Here is a 26,803-nt window from a genome sequence, read left to right as displayed (position 1 = left end):
GCACCACCTGCCACATAATTAATAAAAACATGAAAACACCTCAAACTAACCAACTACAACAACAAGAACAGTCCCTTTTACTGAGGATGCATGCCTCCCATGGTCCTCCGTTTATTATCCTTTTTGCATTCCTGTTTCAGGAGAGTGAGTGACAGAGAATTAAACAGCTTAATTAAACTTTAATTATTGTATTATAGTAATCAAAGTGATTCACAGCATGTATATACCACCAAGTAATGACACCAATATTCCTCACTTTATTCAGTGGATATTTGCAGTTCACAAGCATTGCTTGTTTAACAGTTGCCATAGAGACAAAGGTGGACTGGACTAGTGAATTAGTCAATGAACACTTAGACATCACTATTTGAGAAAGTATAAATACAGACAAAGCCAATTTCCTCACGGCAACCTGATTGTAAGACCACATATCATTGTTCATTAGGATTTCTAGTAGATGATGCCTGATGGAAATAGAATGTTACTGTGACCTGCACCACATCTTACAGCCAAATCAAATGTGTTAGAGATTCGTGGGATATTTCATGGGAATTCATGGATAATTCTTCTTATGTTACATATTTGTTTATGGATGGACATATAGAACTGCAGAAGTACAGATATGTTTATTTTGTAATTACTTTTGCAGTTTATTTGTTGATTATTTGCTTTAATGCTGTTGTCATTTTTGTCATTTGCACGAACAAATGTCTCCATGAGCCAATGTACATTTTCATTGCTGCTTTACTTTTCAACTCACTTTGTGGAACAGCTGCACTTTATCCTAAACTGCTGAGTGATTTTCTGTCTGAAAGACCAATTACTTCTTACTCAGCCTGTCTGTTTCAGGCCTTTTCTATTTACACATATGGAGTTTCAGAATTCACACTGTTATCAGTTATGGCCTTTGACAGATATGTGTCTATATGTAAACCATTGCAATATGCAACTCTTGTAAAAATGTCCACTGTGAAAAAGCTCTTATTTTTCTGTTGGTTTTTTCCTGCTTGTAAAATCGGAATATTAGTAATACTAACATCCCAACTTCAGCTGTGTAAATTTAATTTAGACAGAATTTACTGTAATGATTACTCAATTGCAAAACTGAGTTGTGGAGACACATCGGTTACAAATTCATATGGACTATTTTTACTAACTCTTACTGTATTTCCAGTACTGATATTCATAATTTATACATATGTTAGAATATTTCAAGTCTGTTTAAAAAATTCCAAAGAGTTCAGAAGAAAAGCTCTGCAGACCTGCTTCCCACACCTTTTCATTTTCGTTAGTTTCTGTATTTTCTCTTGCATTGAGGTGATTACCCCTAGATTAGAAGGAAATATACCTCATACTATTTCTGTGATAATACCAGTTGTAGGTTTGGTCTTTCCTCCTCTTATCAATCCTATTATGTATGGATTAAAACTGCAAGAAATTTACAGTAAAATCAAGAAAATGATGCGGACAAGGAAGATACATATTTCATTTTAGATGTTTTACTTTAAACCTTTACACGATTCTTCTCATTCTGTATGCATGTGATCCAAAAATATATTATATCTGTATTTTCTTCCTGTTTCTTTCCAACAGTTTGAACATTGGTTTTATGCATATTTATGTAAGTTGTCATATTACTTTTTACATTTATATCAGCATGCATACAAGACAAGAATACATGGAATATACAGACTGACCATTGGAACAGTTAGACTTTCCTGCAGAGGATGTTCCTTTCTTTACTTAATTTGAAAACCATATAACTTCAAATGTATTAACAAAAGAAAGCTAATGAACTTTGACTATAAAAACAAAAACTATGTGTATACAGATACATATTTATCTATTTTTTAAAGTGACTGTTATAAATATGAACCAAAAACACCTCTTTCCACTTTCCAGCACTCGTTTTTGCCAGCTAACTGACCTCCAGCTCATACAGACCCCTCTGTTTTGAGGTCTGCTTAACATTAGCTGCTGTACATGAACCCTTTTTTGTGCTGATGTTTGTAAGGTGAAAAAAATAGTTGCATTCATTATTCCTTCTCTAAGACAGGACTGGGATAGCTACTGAAAAATTAGTAGTTAGCTACTTTGTAGCTAAATATGTAGCTTGCTACAATTTATTTACATTTCCAGAAGAAGTTGTGCACTACTTTTTTAGCTCCTTTTAAAAAGTAATTGTCAGAATGTTAAATGTGAATCTCCATCTGACTCACCCAACAAGCCCAAGTGACAGTGTGAACAAGATACCGTATTTAATCATGTGCCAGAAATAAACACACAATTGTAAAGCTGCAAATTTACAAAAAAGTTCACCAAAATGTAGGTTTAAGTGTAACCAAACAATCAGACTTACACAACAAAAGGTGTAATAACCAACAAAAATTTAGACTAGACAGAACACGTCACTGCGAGCGACAGAGCACATCACTGCAGCAAGATTCACTGCTAGCAGCTCCAGGTGCTTTAGGGAGAGTCAGCGCCCCTTTGACTCCGGTGTTAAAGCACACACAGTGGGGTGAATGGGTGACATCTTGGCAACTTAGCCATAAAGCTAAGGCTAATACTAATGCTGAGGCCAAAGCTAGCCCACCGGAGCACCACGCTACTCCAATTCGTGTGTCAAACGGGTTTGCCCTGCTCACTGAAACACTCGCTGTGGAGCCTGTTAAAAAGTTCCCTGATTATTGGAAACTCAATCATTCGACACATAAAATTAGCTATTCCTTTAGGGGCACCAGCAGTGACAGTTAGCTGTTTACCAGTTAGCTGTTTGTCCGGAGCCAAAGCACCGGACATTAGTGGCAACCTTAGACTGTTAGCTAATAAGAGATATTCGAGGATAGTCATTCATGCAAGGGCCAATGATATTCGTCTGTAGCAGTCTGAGGTAACTAAGGGTAATATTAGAGAGGTGATTAAACAGGCCCAGATGATGAATTTAAAAGGCAGCCAATGAAGTGACGATATTGCATATTTTGCATTGGTTTCACACTGATGTGTGGTTGTATTTTATGTAGTCATGCGTCATGTGCTGCTGTTTTGAGTTTCAGACCTGAAGAGTGATATTTCATTTCAATGTCTACATTTATATTGAGGACCGAAAATACATAGCACTTCACTTGACTTGGGAAAAGTTCTTAATCAGGGACACAAAAATGGACCAGAATCATGACGAGTAACAGGGCCTAAATTGGGGATTGAAACAGAACAAAAACCATGAACAAGAACAGACCGTAAAGTACAAACACAAATATATAATACTCTGTTCATAAACAGAAAAAAAAAACATTAAGTACATGATAAGAAATGTAACCAGGATGAAGGACAGGACCTTCCACAGAGAAAAGTAAAAAAAGTAATTGGACAGTGATATAAATAGGAACAGGTTTCAGGAGAGAGAGAGACTAAAAGAGTTTTGGACAGAGAATTAAACAGCTTATTTTAATTACTGGATGATAGTAATCAAAAGGATTCACAAAAAGTATATACCACCAAGAAATTACACCAATATTTCTCACTTTACTCAATGGGTATTTGCAGTTCACAAGCATTGTTTGTAACAATAGAAACAAAAGTGGGCTGGGCTAGAGACTAGTCTCTTAGTCAGTAAACAATTAGACATCACTGACTAAGAAAGTATAACTACAGACAAAGCCATTTTCCTCACCACAGCCTGACTGTAAGACCGCAGATCATTGTTCATTAGGATTTCTAGTAGATGATACCTGATTTAAGTGGAATGGTACTGTGAACTGCACCAGATTTATGGGATATTTCATTGGAACTCATGGATAATTCCTCTTATGTTAAATACTTGTTTATGGATGGACATATAGAACTGCAGAAGTACAGATATTTATACTTTGTAATTACATTTTCATTGCTGCTTTACTTTTCACCTCACTTTGTGGAACAGCTGCACTTTATCCTAAACTGCTGAGTGTTTTTCTGTCTGAAAGGCCAGTTACTTCATATTCAGCCTGTCTGTTTCAGGTCTTTTCTCTTTACACGTATGCAGTTTCAGAGTTTGCACTGTTATCAGTAACTCTTGTAAAAATGTCCACTGTGAAAAAGCTCTTATTTTTCTGTTGTTGTTTTCCTACTTGTACTTCTTTTCCAACAATCTGAACATTGGTGAAATGCATATTTATATGTCTTGTCATATCACTTTAGTATTTATATCAGCACGCATGCAAAACAAGAATACATGGAATATACATACTGACTATTAAAAACAGTTTGACTCTCCTGTAGAGGATGTTGCTTTCTTCAATTTATCCAAAAACTGTGTAACTTTAATTGTATTAACAAAAGAAAGCTGGTGAAAATTGACTATAAACACAGAAAACTGCTTTATTCATTACATCTGGAAAGTATACCTGACTCATTATTATATACATAATCTATATAAATTGTAGAATTTAAAGGACATGTAGAAACTGAAAACAAATTTAAACTGTTATCTTCTCTGTGATACTGTAAGATTCTCATCCTCCGGCTGAATCAGTTGCTTTGCTGTAGACCAGTTCCTTAGATATGTTCTCACTCCAACACCTAACCTGTCATGAATTAAATACTAAAATGTAAAGTATAGAAACATTTTCTGTCAGTCATACATATTTATGTATGTTTTCAAGTCACTGTTATAAACATGAACCAAAAACCTCTGTCCACTTTCCAGCACTCATTTTTGCCAACTTACTGACCTCCAGCTCATATGGACACCTCCGTTTTGGGGTCTGCTTAATATTAGATTCTCTACATGCACCTTTCTTTGTGCTGACATTTGTAAGGTGAAAAAAATAGTTACATTCATTATTCCTTGTCTGAGACAGGGTTGGGATAGCTACTGAAAAAAATAGTAGTTAGATAGATTACTAATGATCTTCAACTAGATCCCTTCCTGGATCGGGGCCAACATGGGGAGGCCATGTGGGCCCACCACCCGCAAGGTCCAGCATGGGGGAGCGGTGCAGTGCCATATTGGCAGTGGGAGATTGCGGGGGGGCCCTAGTTGGCCTAGGCCCCTGCAGCAGAAACTAGCTCTTGGTACATGGAATGTAACCTCACTGGGGGGGAAGGAGCCAGAACTTGTGCAGGAGGTTGAGAGGTACCAACTAGATATAGTTGGGCTCACTTCCACCCACAGTGTTGGCTCTGGAACCAAACTCCTGGATAGGGGTTGGTCTCTCTCCTACTCAGGGGTTGCACAGGGTGAGAGGCGCCGGGCGGGTGTGGGGATACTCACAAGTCCCCGGCTGGTGACCAGGCAGTTGGAGTTTGTCCCAGTGGACGAGAGGGTCGCCTCAATGTGAATTAAAATCGCAGAGAGGAAAACTTTGACTGTTGTCTGTGCGTATGCACCAAACAACAGGTCAGAGTATTTGGCCTTCCTGGAGCGAGTGGGTGGGGTTCTGGAAAGGGTCCTGCCTACAGACTCCATAGTCCTACTGGGAGACTTCAATGCTCACGTTGGCAATGACTGGGAGACCTGGAGAGGCGTGATTGGGAAGAATGGCCTGCCCGATCTAAACCCGAATGGTGAGTTGTTATTGGACTTCTGTGCCAGGCATGGGTTGTCCATAATGAACACCAAGTTCGAACACAAGGATGTTCATAAGTGTACATGGAACCAGAGCTCCTTGGGTCAAAGGTCAATGATCGACTTTGTTGTCATTTCATCTGACTTGGGACCATATGTTCTGGACACTAGGGTGAAGAGAGGTGCTGAGCTGTCAACTGATCACCATCTGGTGGTGAGTTGGATCAGATGGCAGGGAAGACTGATGGTCAGATCCGGTAGGCCCAAGTGAATAGTGAGGGTGTGCTGGGAACGACTTTCAGAGGCCCCTGTTCGGAATGATTTCAACTCCCAGATCCGGGAGAGCTTTTCTCATGTCCCGGAGGAGGTAGGGAACATGAAGTCTGAATGGACCCTGTTCAAAACCTCCATTGTGGAAGCTGCCAGGCGTAGCTCTGGCCAAAAGCTTGTGGGTGCCTGTGGGGGCGGTAACCCAAGAACCTCCTGGTGGACACCGGTGGTGAGGGAGGCCATCAAGCTGAAGAAAGAGGCCTTTAGTGACTAGTTGGCCCGAAGGACTCCCGGTTCAGCAGATAGGTACCGATAGGCAAAAAAGGTGGCAGCTGCAATGGTGGCAGAAGCAAAATCCATGGCATGGGAGGAGTTTGGTGAGGCCTTGGAAAAAGACTTTCGTTCGGCCTCAAAGAGGTTCTGGACAACTGTCCGGCGACTCAGGAGGGGTCGGGGTGGCTGCGCCCAAGCTGTATTCGGCAAGGGTGGAGAAACTCTGACTTCAAATGAGGATATTGTCGGTCGGTGGAAGGAGCACTTTGAGGAACTTCTTAATCTGGGAGACGTGCCTCCCTCATGGGAGTCAGGCCCAGAGGCTTCTGGGGTGTCAAGTTCCATTTCCCTGCTGGAGGTCACTGAGGTAGTTGGTAAGCTCCTCAGTGGTAAGGCACCGGGGGTGGATGAGATTCGTCCAGAAATGCTTAAGGCTCTGGATATTGTGGGGCTGTCATGGCTAACACGCCTTTGCAATATTGCATGGACCTCGGGAACAGTACCCTTGGACTGGCAGACTGGGGTGGTGGTCCATATTTTTAAAAAGGGGGACCGGAGGGTGTGTGCCAATTATCGGGGTATCACACTACTCAGCCTTCCTGGGAAAGTCTATGCAAAGGTGCTGGAGACTCCGACCGATAGTTGAACCTCAGATTGAGGAGGAACAACGTGGATTCCGTCCCGGCCGTGGAACAATGGATCAGCGTTTCACCCTCTCACAGATTGTTGAGGGGGCATGGGAGTTTACCAGTCTACATGTGTTTTGTGGACTTGGAGAAGGCTTATGACCGTGTTCTTCGAGATATCTTGTGGGAGGTCCTCCGCGAGTATGGGGTGCCGGGGCTACTACTCCGGGCTATCCAATCTCTGTACTCCCGGAGCGAGAGCTGTGTCCGTATACTCGGCATTAAGTCAGACTCTTTCAGGGTTAGCGTTGGACTTCGCCAGGGTTGTGCTCTTTCTCCACTCTTGTTCATGATATTCATGGACAGAGTGTCAGGGCGTAGCCGGGGTCAGGAGGGCATTATGTGTGGAGGCCGGAGGGTGGCGTCTCTGCTATTTGCAGATGATGTTGTTCTTTTGGCGGAATCACATGGTTGCCTCCAATGCTCGCTGGAGTGGTTTGCAGCTGAGTGAAGCGGTTGGTATGTGGATCAGCACCTCCAAGTCTGAGTCCATGGTCTTGGCCCAGAAAAGGATGGCATGCCCACTCCAGGTAAGGGGAAAGGACCTGCCACAGGTGGAGGAGTTTAAGTATTTTGGGGTCTTGTTCATGAGTGACGGGAAGAGGGATCGTGAGATCGGCCGTAGGCTGTGACAGGCAGCAGCAGTAATGCGGTCACTGTACCGGACTGTAGTGGTGAAGAGGGAGTTGAGCCAAAAGGCGAAGCTCTCTGTTTACCGGTCGATCTACATCCCAACCCTCAGCAATGGTCATGAGCTGTGGGTAATGACCGAAAGAACGAGATCGCGAATACAAGTGGCGGAAATGAGATTTCTTCGTCGGGTGGCGAGCTACACGCTCTGCGATAGAGTGAGGAGCTCGGTCATCCAGAAGGAGCTCAGAGTAGAGCCGCTACTCCTCCGCATTGAGAGGAGCCAGCTGAGGCATCTGATCCGGATGCCCCCTGGACGCCTCCCAGTGGTGGTGTTCCAGGCATCAGATTCTCTGCTCTCCCAACTGCTACCGCGACCCTGTTTGGACTAGCGGGCAACGATGATAATATTGATGATGATGATGATGATCTTCTTCTTGCCTCTGATCAAGGCTCTGTATCCTTGTTAGTGGTACTTGAACTCAGCGCAGCTTTCGATACAATAGACCACAATATTCTCCCAGAAAGGCTACATGGTTGGAATCACAGGAACAGCCCTATCATGGGTCAAATCTTACTTAACAGAACATTTTCGGTTCATCAGTGTAAACAAGTTATCTTCCAGTTATTCAAAACTAAGACTTCCGCAAGGCTCTATTTTAGGACCATTATTATTTATACTGTACATGTTACCATTAGACACAGTAATAAGTAACCATGGCACTAACTTTCATTATTACAGAGACAATATGCAATTGCACATATCAGCCAAGCCTGATGACAAATACAGATTAAAGAAAATAGAGGACTGTAAAATATGTGAAATGCTGGATGTTACGAAACTTCTGCCTACTAAACAGTAACAAAACAGAGGTTCTCCTTCTGGCTCCAAAATTGGCAAGAAATAAATTACCAGATTTAATTTTAAATCTTGCTGACTTTCCCGTTGCACCTGGCTCAGCAGCAAAAAATCTTGGCATCATAATTGATTCAGATTTATCATTCGATCAACACAAAGGCAGCATCCATAGGACAGTTTTTTTTACATCTTCACAACATGAAGAAAGAACAAAGAAATGCCCTATCCCTGTGTGACACAGAAAAACTAGTACATGCCTTTATTACTTCTAGGGTAGACTATTGTAATGCGCTACTGTCAGGATGTACGAGCAGGAATCTAAGCAAACTTCAAATAGTCCAAAATGTTGCAGCCAGGGTCCTCACTAAAACTAGAAAATTTGATCATATCAGTCCAGTGCTATCATCACTTCATTGGCTGACTGTTAGATTCTGTATTGATTATAAAATTCTTTTATTGACATAGGAGCGAGCCTATGTAGGGCTTTATGAGTACCTGCAAGATTTTATTTCCTATTATGAGCCTCACGACTGCTCAGATCCCAGAGTGGTGGCTTATTAATAGTTCATAGAATTCATAAGGCTGCAGCTGGGGGAAGAGCTTTTTCTTATAAAGCCCCCAAACTCTGGAATGATCTTCCAGAAAATGTTTAGGACTCAGACACAGTCTCAATCTTCAAATCTAGGCTGAAAACTCGCTTGTTCAGTTTAGATTTTGGTAGTTAAAGTTCCCGCTTAGACAAAGGTGGTAGATCCAGGGGTTTGTGTGTCCTGGTTCTTAAGCCGTCATAGTCAGATCTGCCGGAGTCATTAGCCACACTCTGGAAATGTTCACATTCCCTGTTTTATGTACAAACAGACAGAATAAAACTAATTCCATCTCCCTGCCTTTTTTCAGAGTATACAACCGCCCACATGTCCAGCCAGACACTGAAGGATGACTGACTGTCGAGCTCTCCTGCTACCCACTTCAGACCAGCTGCCCACACACCAGCTACCACCACCTGCCTTGGACTACCTGCCCAGAAAACTACATTGAAGTTTTTATAGACTTCTAGGTATTACTAATACTACTACTATTAATATTAGTAGTATAATAACTTTGTAGGTAGTCTGACCAGAGGAAGATGGGTCCCCCCTTGTGAGCCTCAGTTCTTCCCAAGGTTTCTTCCTTAGCTCTGAGGGAGGTTCTCCACTGTCACTCCTGGCTTGCTCACCTGGGGGGTTTTACATTCTTGTTAAAACTTTGTTTTCTGCAATTCTGTGAAGCTGCTTTGTGACAACAGTTGAAAAAAGTGCTATACAAATTAATTTGATTTGAGTTAGCTACGTTGTAAGTAAATTTGAAGCTTTCTACAATTTAGCTCCATTTCCAGAAGAATTAGTGGCTACAATTTAGGAACTTTTTGAAAATTAGTGCACTACTTTTTAGCTACTTTCAAAGCATCATTGTCAGAATGTTTATGAATCTCCATCTGACTCACCCAACAAGCCCAAGTGACAGTGTGAACAAGATACCGTATTTAATCATGTGCCAGAAATAAACACACAATTGTAAAGCTGCAAATTTACAAAAAAGTTCACCAAAATGTAGGTTTAAGTGTAACCAAACAATCAGACTTACACAACAAAAGGTGTAATAACCAACAAAAATTTAGACTAGACAGAACACGTCACTGCGAGCGACAGAGCACATCACTGCAGCAACGTTTCTGGTGTAAGTTCATAAATAAACCAAAAGGGGTGGATACCTGCAATATCATGGCTTCTGTTGTTTGTTTTTGTTGCCTGATCAGAGTGTGGCATGTTTAGTTTAATCCCCTTTTCCAACTCTAGTGATAATTATAGTGGCTGTGTTTGTGCTAAGTTCCAGCTAGCTCTCTGGTGGAGAAGGTGGACCAGCTAGAAGTGCACATCCAGAGTTTATTAAAGGACAGACAGCAAGATTCACTGCTAGCAGCTCCAGGTGCTTTAGGGAGAGTCAGCGCCCCTTTGACTTGGAATGTTTAGTTTAATCCCCTTTTCCACCTCTAGCGATAATGATAGTGGCTGTGTTTGTGCTAAGTGCCAACTACTTAGCTCTCTGGTGAATAAGGTGGACTAGCTAGAGGTGCACATCCAAGGTTTATTAAGGGACAGACAGCAAGATTCACTGCTAGCAGCTCCAGATGCCTTAGGGAGAGTCAGCACCCCCTCGTCTCTGGTGTTAGAGCCCTCACAGTGGGGTGAATGAGTGACGTCTTGGCGACATAGCCGGAAAGCTAAGGCTAATGTTAAAGCTGAGGCCAAAGCTAGCCCACTGGAACACCACACTCCTCTGATTCACATGTCAAAGAGGTTTTCCCTGCTCAGCGAAGCATCCTCTGAGGAGCCTTTTAAAATTGCCCTGGTTATAGGAGACTCGATTGTCTGACACATGTAATTAGCTACTCCTTTAGGGGCACCAGCAGTAACAGCTGTTTACTGGGAGGCAGTGCACCGGACAGTAGTGGCAACTTTAGACTGTTAGCTAATAAGAGATATTCGAGGATAGTCATTCATGTAGGGGCCAAGGATATTCATCGGCAGTCTGAGGTAACTAAGGGTAATATTAGAGATGTGACTAAACTGGCTTAGATGATGTCCGATGCCATAATTAACTGCTGGATGTCCAAGTGGTGTTCGGAAAATCAAGTGGGCTTCATAGGTATTTGGTTACATTTCAAGGACAAGCCTGGTCTTTTAGGTAGGCACGTTTTCCACCCCATGCGGGAGAGTGCTGCCTTACTTTCTTGCAGCATAGCACATAGTCTTTTAGTTAGTCGGCAGAATAGTGTAAACAGCTGCTGACAATCCAGAGCCAGGACCAGGCTGCAGACAGACAGGCTAAACCAACTGGCTGGAAACTGCCTTGAGGCATCACTCAGGTTCAACTGTATTGAGACTGTGTCTTTGCCCCAAATGAAATCTAAATCTTCTTCTTTCGGGCTGCTCCCTTTAGGGGTCGCCACAGCGGAGCATCTGCCTCCATCTTGCCCTATCCACTGCCTCCTCTACTTTTACACCAACCATCTCCATGTCCACCTTCACTACATCCATAAACCTTCTCTGAGGTCTACCTCTTCTCCTTCTACCCGGCAGCTCCATCTCCAACATTCTTTGCCCAATATATCCACTATTCCGCCTCAACACATGTTCAAACCATCTCAACCTGGCCTCTCTGGCTTTATCTCCAAACTGCTCCACCTTCACTGTCCCTCTGATCTGCTCATTTCTAATCTTGTCCAGCCTTGTCACTCCCAACGAAAATCTCAGCATCTTCATCTCCGCCACCTCCAGCTCAGCCTCCTGTCTTTTAGACAGAGCCACAGTCTCCAAACCATACAGCATAGCAGGATGCACTACTGTCTTGTAAACCTTCCCTTTCACTCTTGCTGCTATCCTTCTGTCACACATCAGCCCTGACACCCGTCTCCACCCACTCCATCCTGCCTGCACCCTCTTCCTCATCTCTTTTTTGCACTGTCCGGGAAAGGGTCACCGGGGCCTACATTTTATATATATATATATATATATATATATATATATATATATATATATATATATATATATATATATAATTATAATATGCATTATCTTACAAAAGTGAGTACACCCCTCACATTTCTGCAAATATTTTATTATATATTTTCTTGGGATGACACTATAGAACTGAAACTTGGATATAACTAAAAGTAGTCAGTCTACAGCTTGTATAGCAGTACAGATTTACTGTTCTCTGAAAAGAATTCAACACACAGCCATTAATGTCTAAATAGCTGGCAACACAAGTGAGTCTGCCTCACAGTGTACAATCCAAATTGTGCTCAAAGTGCCAATATTTTATGTGACCACCATTATTTTCTAGCACTGCCTGAATCCTCTTGGATATGGAATTCACCAGAACTGCACAGGTTGCTACAAGAACCCTCTTCCACTCCTCCATGATGACATCACTGATCTTATGGATGTTAGACACCTTGCGCTCCTCCTTCTTCTGCTTGAGGATGCCCCACAGGTGCTTACTTGGGTTTAGGTCTGTAGACATACTTGGCCAGTCCATCACTTTTACCCTCAGTAAGGCAGTTGTCATCTTGGAGGTGTGTTTGGGGTCATTATCAAGTTGGAAAACCGCCATGCGGTGCAGTTCCAAAGGGAGGGGATCGTGCTCTGCTTCAGAATTTCACAGTACATGTTGGAATTCATGTTTCCCTCAATGAACTGCAGCTCCCCAGTGCTGGCAGCACTCTTGCAGCCCCAGACTATGATGCTACCACCACCATATATGACTATATGCGAGAGACAGTTGTCTTGGTACTGCTCAAAAGGGTGCCACCACACATGCTGGACACCATCTGAGCCAAACAAGTTTATCTTGGTCTCATCAAACTATAGGACATAGTTCCAGTAATCCATGTTCCTGGACTGCTTGTCTTCAGCTTCAGAAGAGGCTTTATTCTGGGACAATGGTCATCCAGACAGAGGTGAGGCATTGTGGCATGTATGGTCTGAGCACTGACAGGCTGACCCCCACTTCTTCAGCCTCTGAAGCAATGCTGGCAGCACTCATACATCGATTTTTTGAAGCCAACTTCTACCAACTTCTACTAACCCTAACCAAAACATCAAATTTAACAGCCCTGCTCCCCATTCACACCTGGAACCTTGTAACTCTAACAAGTCACATGACACCAGGGTGGGACAACGACACAACTGGGCACAATTTAGATATGTTCATGGTGAGGTGGACTCACTTGTATTGCCTGCTTAGACATTAATGGCTGTGTGTTGAGTTCTTTTCAGAGGACAGTAAATCTGCACTGCTATACAAGCTGCACACTAGGTTATATCCAAGTTTCATTTGTATGGTGTCATTCCATGAAAAGATAAATACAATATTTGCAGAAATGTGTGTGTATATACACTGCTCAAAAAATAAAGGGAACACTTAAACAACACAATATAACTCCAAGTAAATCAAACTTCTGTGAAATCAAACTGTCCACTTAGGAAGCAACACTGATTGACAATCAATTTCACATGCTGTTGTGCAAATGGAACAGACAACAGGTGGAAATTATTGGCAATTAGCAAGACACACTCAATAAAGGAGTGGTTTTGCAGGTGGGGACCACAGACCACTTCTCAGTACCTGTGCTTTCTGGCTGATGTTTTGGTCACTTTTGAATGTTGGTGGTGCTTTTGTAACGACCACTGTTCGGTCATCAACCAGTCGGACACAAGGGCTCGCTTTCCACTCTGTTTATTCTGAAACGGATTTTACAGTGTATTAATCCTCTCTTGCCTTAGACGGCTGCAGACCTCGCAAGCGTCCATCTCAGAGCTCTCACTCGTCTGATGAGCTCATAGTATTTCTTCCCAAAAGAGCACTCCTCACATTACAATAGCATACATGTGATCGTATAGTTTGTTCATATCATGCAAAATCCCAAAATGACAGAGAAAAGTGTTTTCTTTTTCCTCTTATGGCAAAACAAAGGGAACTTACTGCAGAACAAATACAAAACTGACACTGCTTGGCTAGCATCAGCGAAATGCACTGCACATTTCAGGAGGGAACAGACTGGGGAGCACATACCTGAAACGGATTTTACAGTGTATTAATCCTCTCTTGCCTTAGACAGCTGCAGACCTCACAAGCTGAACATATGAATATAAAGTAAGAAGGAATTAGAAGTTTTTATAATGGAACTTTGCTTCTGAGGGCGAATTTTAGCTGGCCATATAGCTAGCTACCGAGGCTCAGCTAGCTGAAGCACATGTCCGAGCAATAATTCAACAAAATAGCATTTCTAATCAAAACTACAATCTAAGATTACCACATGCTCATATAATGTGTTAGAACAATGTTTCAAAGTTTTTTCCTCTATATGAACTGAATTAAACTATATATCAATGAGGAACCACAGCAGTTACACACCGTCCATCTCAGAGCTCTCACTCGTCTGATGGAGGTATGGCAGCAGCAGAGGGACATAGTCTGCAGTGATGTCACAGCAAGAAAAGAATAGCTCCCTAAAAATATTTGTAAGGTTTTATTCCTTTTTATATAAAAATATAAATAACTTTTTACAATTGTTCTTAACCCTTTTTACAAAGATGGAGTCATTTTGGTGAAACTCAATATTTTATCAACTGTTTAATTTCAACTCCGTTACACCTTCACACTCGTGGTAGCATGAGACGGACTCTACAACCCACACAAGTGGCTCAGGTAGTGCAGCTCATCCATGATGGCACATCAATGCAAGATTGGCAAGAAGGTTTGCTGTGTCTGTCAGCATAGTGTCCAAAGGCTGGAGGCACTACCAGGAGACGGTGGAGGAGGCCGTAGGAGGGTAGCAACCCCTGCAGCAGGGCCGCTACCTCCGCCTTTGTGCAAGGAGGAACAGGAAGTGCACTGCCAGAGTCCTGCAAAATGACCTCCAGCAGGCCACAAATGTGCATGTGTCTGCACAAACGGTTAGAAACCGACTCCATGAGGGTGGTATGAGGGCCCAACGTCCACAGATGGGGGTTGTGCTCACGGCCCAACATCGTGCAGGACGCTTGGCATTTCCCAGAGAACACCAGGATTGGCAAATTTGACACTGGCGCCCTGTGCTCTTCACAGATGAAAGCAGGTTCACACTGAGCACATGTGACAGACATGACAGAGTCTGGAGATGCTGTGGAGAGCGATCTCCTGCCTGCAACATCCTTCAGCATGACCAGTCTGGCAGAGGGTCAGTAATGGTGTGGGGTGGCATTTCTTTGCAGGGCCGCCCTCCATGTGCTCACCAGAGGTAGCCTGACTGCCATTAGGTACCGAGATGAGATCCTCAGACCCCTTGTGAGACCATATGCTGGTGCGGTTGGCCCTGGGTTCCTCCTAATGCAGGACAATGCTAGACCTCATGTGGCTGGAATGTGTCAGCAGTTCCTGCAAGATGAAGGCATTGAAGCTATGGACTGGCCCGCACGTTCCTCAGACCTGAATCCGATTGAGCACATCTGGGACATCATGTCTCGCTCCATCCACCAACGCCACGTTGCACCACAGACTGTCCAGGAGTTGGCGGATGCTTGGTCCAGGTCTGGGAGGAGATCCCTCAGGAGACCATCTGCCACCTCATCAGGAGCATGTCCAGGCATTGTAGGGAGGTCATACAGGCACGTGGAGGCCACACACAATGCTGAGCCTCATTTTGACTTGTTTTAAGGACATTACATCAAAGTTGGATCAGCCTGTCGTGTGTTTTTCCACTTTAATTTTGTGTGTGACTCCAAGTCCAGGCCTCCATTGGTTAATAAATTGATTTCCATTGATGATTTTTGTGTGATTTTGATGTCAGCACATTCAAATTTGTACAGAACAAAGTATTCAATGAGAATATTTCATACATTCAGATCTAGAATGTGTTATTTGTGTGTTCCCTTTATTTTTTTGAGCAGTGTATATAAAATTATAAATGTAAATATAAAACTATAATTATAGTGTGTATAAAATTTATATTTATATACATATAATTTTTTTGTTAATACAAGAGATATTGCAGTCCACAAACACATCTTTTAATTTTAACTGTAGAAGTCGAAGCAGGAGGGCTGGGCTAGAAACTAGTTAGTAAACAAATCGACGTCACTATTTCAGAAAGACTTAAATACACAGAAGGCCATTTCCACACTTTATCATGACTACAATAGCATGACTGTAAGGTCACAGTTCATCATTGCTTCTAATGTCTAATAGATCATGTCTGACTGAAGTAGAATGTTACTGTGACCAGCACCACATCTAACAGACAAATCTAAAGTGTTAGAGATTTATAGTTTACTTCATGGGAACTAATGGATAATTCTTCTGATGTTTTGTACTTGTTTATGGATGGTCATGTAGAACTGCAGAAGTACAGATATTTTTATTTCATAACTACTTTTGCAGTTTATCTGTTTATTATTTTCTGTAATTCTGTTATCATTTTTGTCATTTATACAAACAAATGTCTCCATGAGCCAATGTACATTTTCATTGCTGCTTTACTTTTCAATTCTCTTTTTGGAGCAACTGCCTTTTATCCTAAAGTGATGAGTGATTTTCTGTCTGAAAGGCCAGTTACGTCTTACTCAGCCTGTCTGTTTCAGGCCTTTTCTATTTACATATATGCTGCATCAGAGTTCACGCTGTTATCAGCTATGGCCTATGACAGATATGTGTCCATATGTAAACCATTACAATATGCAACTCTTGTAAAAATGTCCACTGTTAAAAAGCTCTTATTTTTCTGTTGGTTTGTACCCTCCTGTAATATTGGCATATCAGTTATTATAACACATCAACTTAAGTTATGTAGGTTTAAATTAAACAAAATATACTGTAATAATTCAGCAATTGCTAAATTAAGCTGTGAAGACATCTCTTCTAGCAATTCATATGGACTGTTTGGTTTAATTCTTGCTGTTTTTCCACCGGTGATTTTCGTAATCTATTCATATGTCCGAATACTTGAAGCCTGTTTAAAGAACTCAAAAGAGTTCAGAAGAAAAGCTCTGCAGACCTGCTTCCCACACCTTATCATTTTCATCAGTTTCACTTCTACTTCCTGCTTTGAAGTGATTCACAGCAGATTTGAAGGAAATGTACCTCATATTTTTACTGTGATAGTATCACTTGAAAATTTGATCATTCCTCCTCTTATTAATCCTATTATGTATGGTTTAAAATTGCAAGAGATTTTTAGCAGAGTCAAGAAAATGATGGGGAAAAGGAAGACACATATGTCTTTATAAATATTTATCTTAAAACCTTTCAATTACTTTTTTATTCTGTATGCCATGAAAAGTTTCTATGAACCTACAGTACCACTGCAACTAACAAAATAAACACTGCTCATTATAATAGAAGAAAAATAATGTGCATAGTTACTTCTTCACTTAACTTTGTTTTGATTGTGTAAATTTGACTGTCTAAAACAAAGAAAAGCAATCTACTTATAGACTGTATAAAGACTGTATATAGACCCTATAACTGTACCCTATACACAGTAAGATTCTGATTCTTCTTCAAGATCAGTAAGGTGAGCTTGTTTAACCAAAACGGTGAGGTTTACAGTGTTAGATTTTGGTATTTTACTGTAGACTAGGTCCTTAGAGAAAATACAACAATAACAGTGTCATAAATTGAATAATACAACATGAGGGACACAAATAGTTGTTTATGGACATGCATATATACCAATTTTATGACGTAACTATTCTGAAAAAGAATCCAGTGCTCATATTTGAAGCTTTGTGTGTACTGACCTTCAGAAACTAAAAAAAATGTTGCATGTATTATTCCACCCCTAAAAATTAAATTAGTTAAGTCCCCACTTGGCTTAATTACAGTTGAAACGCTGTAAGGAAAAGACAAGAAAATCTACTACACTTATTCTGTAACACAGTCATCTGTGCAATCCATGAGTTCTACCATATACCCACAAACATTAACATCTACCTGCTTTTTACCACACAAGGGTCACTGATACAGTCTAAGATTTTTGCTACCATGTGGAAATCAGTTCACCTGGTAAGTTTCTCCAGTAAGACTGGAGTTTAAGTGCTGATCGAGGACACATTGATGCTATATATGCTTTGCCTGTTGAGCTGTAATGAAGTGTTGGCTGGTTGGCTGGTGTTGAAGTCAAAGTTGAAAAGCAAGTCTTTATGTATTTTCTTGAGTCTAAAGTCATCAAATATGTGACTCAATAAATAATAAGTGAGACTGACATTTAATTCCAATGTCTTTAAGGTGTATTGAAGAATGAAAATATACCACTTAAGTTTAATTTATTTGGAAAAAGGTCTTAATCAGCATCACAAAAATGAATCACAATCAAAAACAGAAACAGTTCCAGCAACTTAAAGAAAAATAGGGCCCAAATATGGAAGTGAAACAGAGCAGAAAGCATGTCCAGAAACAGACCCTAAAGTGTGGAAAAGAACATCAAACAATCTGATCATAGACAGAAAAAAAAATATTTTCAGAAACAAAATTTCAACCAAGATCAATGACAGGACATTCCTCAGAGAACAGGAAAAAAGGAAAAATATAATAGAAAGAGAAACAAGTTTCAAGAGACAGAGAGTCTAGATAATTCTCTGGCAGAGAATGAAACTGCTGTTTATATTTATATGTGTATAATAAAAGAACCAGCCAGATGCTTGTGGTCAAAATTAATACATGAGGCTTTACAATATTCATAGTTGTAACACCAGGGAGTGATGAGGCAGATGCATGTGCAGAGACAAGCATGTTTTATTGAGGGCAAATCCAGGGTTATGGTCAGAACGGTGCAGGTTCAAATAGCCAAGACGAAGAGATTGGGGAACTGACATAATGAAAAACACAGGATAAACACAACAGAGAAACACACCAAACAAATCAAACAGCACAAGCATACAATCAAATATATCAAACATAAAACAAAGACCAGCAAACACAAGGGGCAAACACAGGACTTAAATACAAAACAAGAATAATGAGGGAGAGGCAGAAAACAGGTGGCAATGATCACTGGTGGATTCAGACAATAAGGGAGCTGGACTTAGCCTCAAAACAAAGAAGCACGTGGACGAAAAAAGTAAACAAAAACCACATGGAGCAGAAGGAGGAGACAATTGTGACAGTAGTGAAAAGACAGACTGTGGTCAAATCCAAAAAGGCCACAATCCAGAAAAAGACAGATCAGGCAAGCAGATCTGAAAGGCAAAGAAAAAAAGGCAAATTAAAAAAGTCCAAAAACACAGTTAAGAATCAAAAAAGACAAAATACAGACAGGAACACTCAGTAGCTCTATGGAGAGAAGCAATACCATGCAATTATAAATGCTAAAGCCAGGTCTTGTATACTAAACTACATATAGTAATATAACATATATCACAGATGCAACAGGTTAATACTCAGGTGAACTGTTCATTGGTTGATTGTGAAAGTTCATGGGTCATGCGATTCAGAGAGTTCTGGGAAATGGAGTTTTATGGATATCAGAGCTGGGAGGATGTGTCACAGTGCCCCCAACCCCCAAAGAGTCTGGGATGGCCGAGGAATGAGGATGACCAGAATGTCCGCTTTCCACATGACCAGAGATTTGAGAATTATGCCCAAACCTGCCGTGGCACTGGACTGAGGAAACAAACTGTGGGAACCCTCTGTGGGTGACCCAATTGATGCTGGCTGTGAAAGACATGAATCCAAGCTATAACCAGCAGATACCCAGCACTCTTTCTTAGGTCCATATTTCTCCTAGTTGACCAGGTCCTATAGCTGGTTTCACCTTCTTTTAGAGTCCAGCAGCTCATGTACAGCATAGACTGGGTCCCGTCAATCTCCTCTGGAAGAGGGGGCATGTTAGTGGGCAAAACTTTGTCCAATGGACCTGGAAAAACATGTTTGAGTAGGGAAACTTGAAATGAGCATAAGGCATGATAATCAGAAAGCAAATCTAGTTCATAAATTACATCATAGAATTTTTCTTGAGCATCCTGGATGGATCAATTGTTTTTAGGATTCAGCTTTTCACTTCCCTCAGCAAGTCAACAGCCAAACCTGGTCTCCAGGCTGATAGGAGGGAGTGTCACCACTGTGGTGATCAGTTAGCATTTTTTTCCATTGAAGCACAGCCTCATCAGACGTAAGATGATGTACCAGTCAATAAAGCTACAGAAGATTGAAATCCTAAAACACATTGGAATGAGGTGATACAAGTAGTAGAACTTATCAGGGAGCTTTGTGCAATTTCTGCCCAGACTAAATAACAGGACCAGTCATTGGGGTTGCTATGACACACAATTCTAAGGAACCAGGGTCTACCGGGCATGGGCAATGGCATTAGTTTGCCTGTATGTAAAGTTCTCTGTGAACATGACACAACAAAAATATGAACATCATTATTCATGGTCTCCCACCACTATCCAATATCAATTCACGAGGAGTTGATAACTTCTAGTTTCACCTGGATGGCTCGTGGTAAGTGAGGAATGAGCCCAAGTGATAAGATTATCTCTAAAGTGGCACAAAATGTTTGTCTGAAGGACATTGTTCTGGAATAGTAGAATTCACTAGAGCCTCTTCCACATCCCTATCTATCTCCCACCAAACTGAGATTTTAACATGGGGAGGCAGGATATTTTCATATGCTATGTTGCTATCTAACTTTTCCTGTCCTTGAGAAAATAATATCTGATAAAGTAAAGTCAGTTTTGGTGTTGTGGGAGCCAGGGAGAAAAGTAAAATTTAGTGAAACAGAGGTATTTTGAGATTCTTGTGATCAGGATTGTAAAAGGGTGATTAGCACCCACTAGCCTATGCCTCCATTCTGCTAAGGTTAATTTCACTGCCAAGAGTTTGTGATCTACTCTGCCATAATTACATTCGGTGGGTGTTAGCTTGTGTAAAAAGAATACTGTTAGGTGTAACATTTTTCCCCAGACCTTTGAGACAAAACAGCACCCACCCGTGTTTCTCTGAGCATCTAACTTGACAATGAATAAATGCTTTTGTGAGGGTAAGGAAAGCACTTTCAGCCTAAGACCAACTGTCAGGGGTGCAGCTATGCTGCAAAAGTTATGAATGAAGTGTCAATAAAAATGAGCAAATCCTTAGAAGCATTGAAATTCTTTTACAGTAGTGGGTTTGGGTCAGCTAACTACAGTCTCCATCAAAATTCATCATCCATAACAATTCCATTACCACTTATGTGACCCAGAAGGAGGACTAATTGGACTTGATGGACATGGGTCAAAATTATTAGACTAAATCAAAATTATTAGACTAAATCATTAATGAATGCTTGAAACACTGAGGGAACATTTAGCACACCAAATGGCATGACTAAGTATTCATAGTATATACTAGTAGGGTGGAAACACCCAAATATATATTTTTAACAAAGACAAAAAAGCTACTGGAGAGGTGGATGGTCTTATAAAACCCTAGTCTAGAGTCTCATGAGTGTATGTATCCATAGCCCTTTCCTCTTCCTGAGTTAACAGATAGACACTAAATTTGGGTAGAGTAACATCTGGGAGATCTTTGGAACAATCATATGGACAATGAGGGGGGTAATTTAGTGGCATTTCCTTCACTAAAAAAATTCTAGAAGGTCAGAGTATTCATCAGAGTGTTTGCAAAGGTTGTCAGTAGTGGGGCTGTCAATCAAAGTTGATCTAACAACCGATGAATAAGTGATACAGTTTTGTATGCAGAATTCTGACCAGGAGACTAAGTCACAATTGAACCAAGAAAATATTGCATTATGCTCCTCTAGCCTGGGAGGACCCAAGATAACAATACATGCAGAGGAATTTAATAATAAGAATTACATTAGTTAATTGTATGGCACTTATCCTACATCTACAACCCTAATTCCAATGAAGTTGGGATGTTGTGTAAAACATAAATAAAAACAGAATATGATGATTTGCAAATCTTTTTCAACATATATTCAACTGAATACACTACAAAGACAAGATATTTAATGTTCCAACGAATAAATTTTATTGTTTTCTGCAAATATTCACTCATTTTCAATTTGATGCCTGGGACACATTCCAAAGAAGTTGGGACAGGGGCAACAAAAGACTGGGAAAGTTGAGGAATGCTCAGAAAACACCTGTTTGGAACATTCCACAGGTGAACAGGTTAATTGGAAACAGGTGAGTGTCAAGATTAGGTATAAAGGGAGCATCGCTGAAAGGCTCAGTCGTGCACAAGCAAGGATGAGGCAAGGTTCACAACAACCAAAGCAAAGCAAGGTGAACAACTGCGTGAGCAAATAGTCCAACAGTTTAAGAACAACATTTCTCAACATGCAGTTGCAAGGAACTTAGGGATTTCATATCTACAGTCCATAATATCATCAAAAGATTCAGAGAATCTGGAGAAATCTCTGCAAGTAAGCAGCAAGGCAGAAAACCAACATTGAATGCCTGTGACCTTCGATCCCTCAGGCAGAGTGGGTCCTGTGTCTGTTTGTTCCTCCAGGTTGGAGCAAAGGTCCCCAGCCCGAAAGCCTGATCCCGTGGCCACACCCTGCGGCAATTCTGATCCTGTGGCCGCACCCCACGGCATTCCTGATCCAATGGCCATGCCCTGCGGCAAGCCTGCGCCTCCGGACCCGCCGCCAGTCGCCACGCCTCCGGACCCGCCACCAGGCTCGTTGGACATCGTAGCAGGCCTGCCTGCCCCCGTGGACATCGTAGCAGGCCCGCCTGCCCCCATGGACTTTACAGCCCCTTTGTTCCTGCCCATGCCGCCCTCGCCTGTGTCTGTTTCCCCTGGGCCTTCCATTTCTCCTGTCTTTGTTCCCCATGGTCCTTCTGTGCCTCCTGTGTCTGTTTCTGTTCCTTCGTTTCTGCCCTGTCCTGGTTTTGTCCTGTTCCCTACTGTTGTGTCTGTGTCAGTTCCCTTTCCTGTTATGGTTCCCGTTCCTGTGTCTCCTTTTGTTTCTGTTCCTGTTTCTGTTTCTGTACCCGTTTCCGTTCCTATGTCTGTCTTAGTGCCTGTTCCCCTGTCTTTTGTGTCATTCGTTCTTGTTTTCCGCGTCCTGTTTCTCTGGTCGTCTCTCGTTCTGTGTCGTTTTGTGTTGTGCCTCCTCATCCTCCCACCATTTTTCGTCCTCATTTTGTTTAGTCAGTTCCTGTGTCTGGTGTTATGTCTCCATCTGTGTCTGTTCCTGTTTCCCATTCTCCGTCTGTGTCTGTTCTTGTTTCGTATTCTTCACCTGTGTCTGTTTCTGCCTCTTGTTGTTCTGCCTCTTTACCTGTTTCTGCCTCTGTACCCCTTTCTGCCTCTGCTCATGAGTCTGTGCCCGTGGTTTCAGTATCATGTTCTCTTGCTCCTGGGTCTGTACCTGTCCCTGTGTAGTTTGTTTCTGTTTTTGGTCTCTTGTGTCTGTTTTTGTTTTGTTCTGTTTTTGGTTGGCATGCCTCGGTGTGCGTGCCTTTGGGGGGGTGAGTGGGGGGTTGGGTACTGTCACGATTGGCCCCTGCCAGTCCTGTCCATGTGTTCATGTTTTGGTTTACCATGTGCGTTTTTGTTTTGGTTTTGTAACTCCGCCCCTGATTGTTTTCACCTGTCTCTCGTTGCCCCTGTGTATTCAAGCCCTGTGTTTGCCTTTTGTTTTCGCTGGTCGTTGTGTGCTCGTCGTGTTGGTGTTGTTTGCCGTATCCAGCTGTCATGTCGGAAACTCAATCTGTTCATGTTGGCTATATGACCCTGGACCATTACGACCGATATTGGATTTGCCCTCAATAAAAGTCGCTTACCCCCGCAACGGATTTTGGATAATGTAATGACATAAAGAATATATATATTACCTAGGCTGTCAAATTGGCATGTCTTTGGATTGTGGGAGGAACCCAGATAACCCGGAGAATATACACTCAACCAGCCACTTTATTCAATTAGTTCAATTGCTTGTTAACACAAATAACACAGACTTTCAAACACATAGACTTTCCCAAGGAGGCTGAGCAGTGTGATACCCCGATAGTTGGCACACAACCTCCGGTCCCACTTTTTAAAAATAGGGACCACCACCCCAGTCTGCCAGTCCGAGGGTACTGTTCCTGAGGTCCATACAATTTTGCAGAGGCGTGTCAGCCATGACAGCCCCACAATGTCCAGAGCCTTAAGCATCTCTGGACAAATCTCATCCACCCCTGTTGCCTTGCCACTGAGGAGCTTACCAACTTCCTCAGTGACCTCTGCCAGGGAAATGGAATTTGACACACAAGAAGTCTCTGGCATTGACTGCTATGAGGGAGGCATGTCTCTCAGATTAAGGAGTTCATCAAAGTGCTCTTTCCAGTGTCCACCAGGAGGTTCTTGGGTTACAGCTAAAAGCTTCACTTTTGTTTTCAAAAAGCAAACGTCTGCTTTTTAGTTGCATGTCACATTGAGGGTGAGTGGCAGTTCTTTTTAGCCTATGCGTCATTCATTTCTGAATGGCTTTTGTAGCTTCTTTAATATAAAGACCTGTTTGGGAGTGCAAGACGGTTATCCTCCTGCCCAAAATGTTGTGCAAAAATTATCTAGAAAAAGCACTTAATGATGGACAAACATATATATATATATATATATATATATACACACACACATGCCTAGGGTGTCCAATTGGCCTGATTGCATGTCTTTGGACTGTGGGAGGAAACCAGATAACCCAGATTTTTGTGTATATATATATATATATATATATATACAAAAAATGTCAAAATATGAAGTAGATATTGCAGTTTACAAGCATTATTTATTTCTTTAACTGTAGCTATAAAAAAGGTGGGCTGGGCTAGAGACTCGTCACTTAGTGAATAATGAGACATAACTGCTCGAGAAACTATAACTACACACAAAGCCATTTTTCACACCACAGCGTGACTGTGAGACCACAGTTCATCATTAATACTAATTTCTAATATATGATCTCTGATTGAAGCAGAATGTTTGACCAGAACTGTGACCAGCACCACATCTTAGAGAAATGCAATGTGTTAGATATTTATGGGTTTCTTCATGAGAACTAATGGATAATTCTTCTGATGTTACATACTTGTTCATGGATGGTCATGTAGAACTGCAGAATTACAGATATTTTTATTTTATAATTACTCTTGCAGTTTATCTCTTGATTATTTTCTCTAATTCTGTTGTCATTTTTGTCATTTACACAAACAAACCTCTCCATGAGCCGATGTACATTTTCATTGCTGCTTTACTTTTCAATTCACTTTTTGGAACAACTGCCATTTATCCTAAACTGCTAAGTGATTTTCTGTCTGACAGACCAGTTACTTCTTACTCAGCCTGTCTGTTTCAGGGCTTTTGTATTTTCACATATGGAGCTTCAGAATTTGGACTATTAGCAGTTATGGCCTTTGATAGATATGTGTCTATATGTAAACCATTACAATATGCAACTCTTGTAAAAATGTCCACTGTTAAAAAGCTCTTATTTTTCTGTTGGTTTATGCCTTCATTTATTACTGGCACATCAGTAATAGTAACATTCCGACTTCAGCTGTGTAAATTTAAATTAAACAGAATATACTGTAATAATTCCGCAATTGCTAAATTAAGCTGTGGGGACCTATCTGCTAGCAATTCATTTGGACTGTTTGGTTTAATTCTTCTGCTGTTTCCACCAGTGATGTTCATATTCTACTCATATGTTAGAATACTTGAAGTCTGTTTAAAGAACTCAAAAGAATTCAGAAGAAAAGCTCTTCAGACCTGCTTCCCACACCTTATTATTTTCATTAGTTTCACTTTTACCTCCTGCTTTGAAGTGATCAACAGCAGATTTGAAGGAAATGTACCTCTTATTTTTTCTGTGGTAATGTCAATAGAATATTTGGTTATTCCTCCTCTTATTAATCCTATTATGTATGGTTTGAAATTGAAAGAAATTTTTAATAGAGTCAAGAAAATGTTTTAAATGTTTTTCTTAAAACCTTAACATGGCTATTTTTATTTTTTATGCCTTGAGAACATTTCTATAAACATAGTACAACTGCATACAAAACTAATAGAATATATACACTGCACATTAAAAAAAAGAAAAAAAAGTCTAATCTGCATAGCTGGTTCCTCACTTAACCTCATTTGCACTCTGTGGGAAAGCTGTGTAAATGTAACTGTGTAGATTAGACATGTTGCAGGCATTCATTACAACTGTAAAGTACAACATTTTATTTCAAAAGGGCCTGAGGTCGACCACATTACTCAGAGGCCAGATCAGACTATAAAATACTGGATACCAAAAACAAGTTTAAACTGTAAACTAAACTATGATACAGCAAGACATTCCTCCTTCTTCATGATCATTGTAGTGAGCATACTTTAACCAAAACAATAAGGTTTACAGTATTAGGTTTCAGGTTTTTTACTGTTGATTAGTTATGATACCATTCCAACACTTTAATTATATGAATACTACATTTTGAAGAACAGAAATATTCTCATTCAGTCACGTGCATATGTTCATGTCTTGTCAACGAACTATTGCAAACATGAGCCAACAACCACTTTTCATTCTTCAGTGCTAATTTTTGATAGCAAATTGATATCAAATCAACACCTCAACTATATTTTGGAAGAAAAAAAAATTCTAAAGAAAAAGTTTGTTTTCATGCTTCTCTTATATATATATATATAATTTACTTCTTTAATTACAGCTTTGTGTGTACTTTTTAGATGCTCAGACCTTTTAGCAATATTCAACTAAATAATAAATGCACCTGAACTTGAAGTTGACTGAAATTTTCTATGAAATTCTAACCTAACGCTAATCTTAACTTCATGGAAAAACCTACACCTACTCCTAACCTTAATCTTAATGTTGTTGATGATCAACTGAGTACCACCACAAAGGTTTGATAAATATTTGTAGCTCATCTATAGGGGACCATCCAAAGAATGTGTTACCCAGCTATGCAGCTTAGCTATTCAGTACTTGAAGCCTGCCTACAAGCCTCATTTGTG

At 41.0% G+C, this 26,803-nt stretch overlaps 2 protein-coding genes across 2 annotated transcripts; both read left to right on the top strand.

Moving 5' to 3' along the window:
* The first annotated feature begins 555 nt into the window (after positions 1-555).
* On the top strand, positions 556-1,494 carry LOC119262595 (olfactory receptor 6N2-like). Its single transcript, XM_037535576.1, has one exon. It carries the CDS (start codon positions 556-558, stop codon positions 1,492-1,494), a length of 939 nt encoding a protein of 312 aa, XP_037391473.1.
* A 14,640-nt stretch (positions 1,495-16,134) lies between these two features.
* LOC108438424 (olfactory receptor 51E1-like) lies at positions 16,135-17,073 on the top strand. The gene has a single exon (XM_017716216.1). The coding sequence runs from the start codon at positions 16,135-16,137 to the stop codon at positions 17,071-17,073; it is 939 nt and encodes a 312-aa protein (XP_017571705.1).
* The last annotated feature ends 9,730 nt before the right edge of the window (positions 17,074-26,803 follow it).

This window comes from Pygocentrus nattereri, chromosome 27, assembly GCF_015220715.1.
Source record: "Pygocentrus nattereri isolate fPygNat1 chromosome 27, fPygNat1.pri, whole genome shotgun sequence".
Classification (NCBI taxonomy): domain Eukaryota; kingdom Metazoa; phylum Chordata; class Actinopteri; order Characiformes; family Serrasalmidae; genus Pygocentrus; species Pygocentrus nattereri.
Note: the sequence above shows the minus strand (reverse complement) of the source record. Positions and strands in the feature narration are given on the sequence as shown.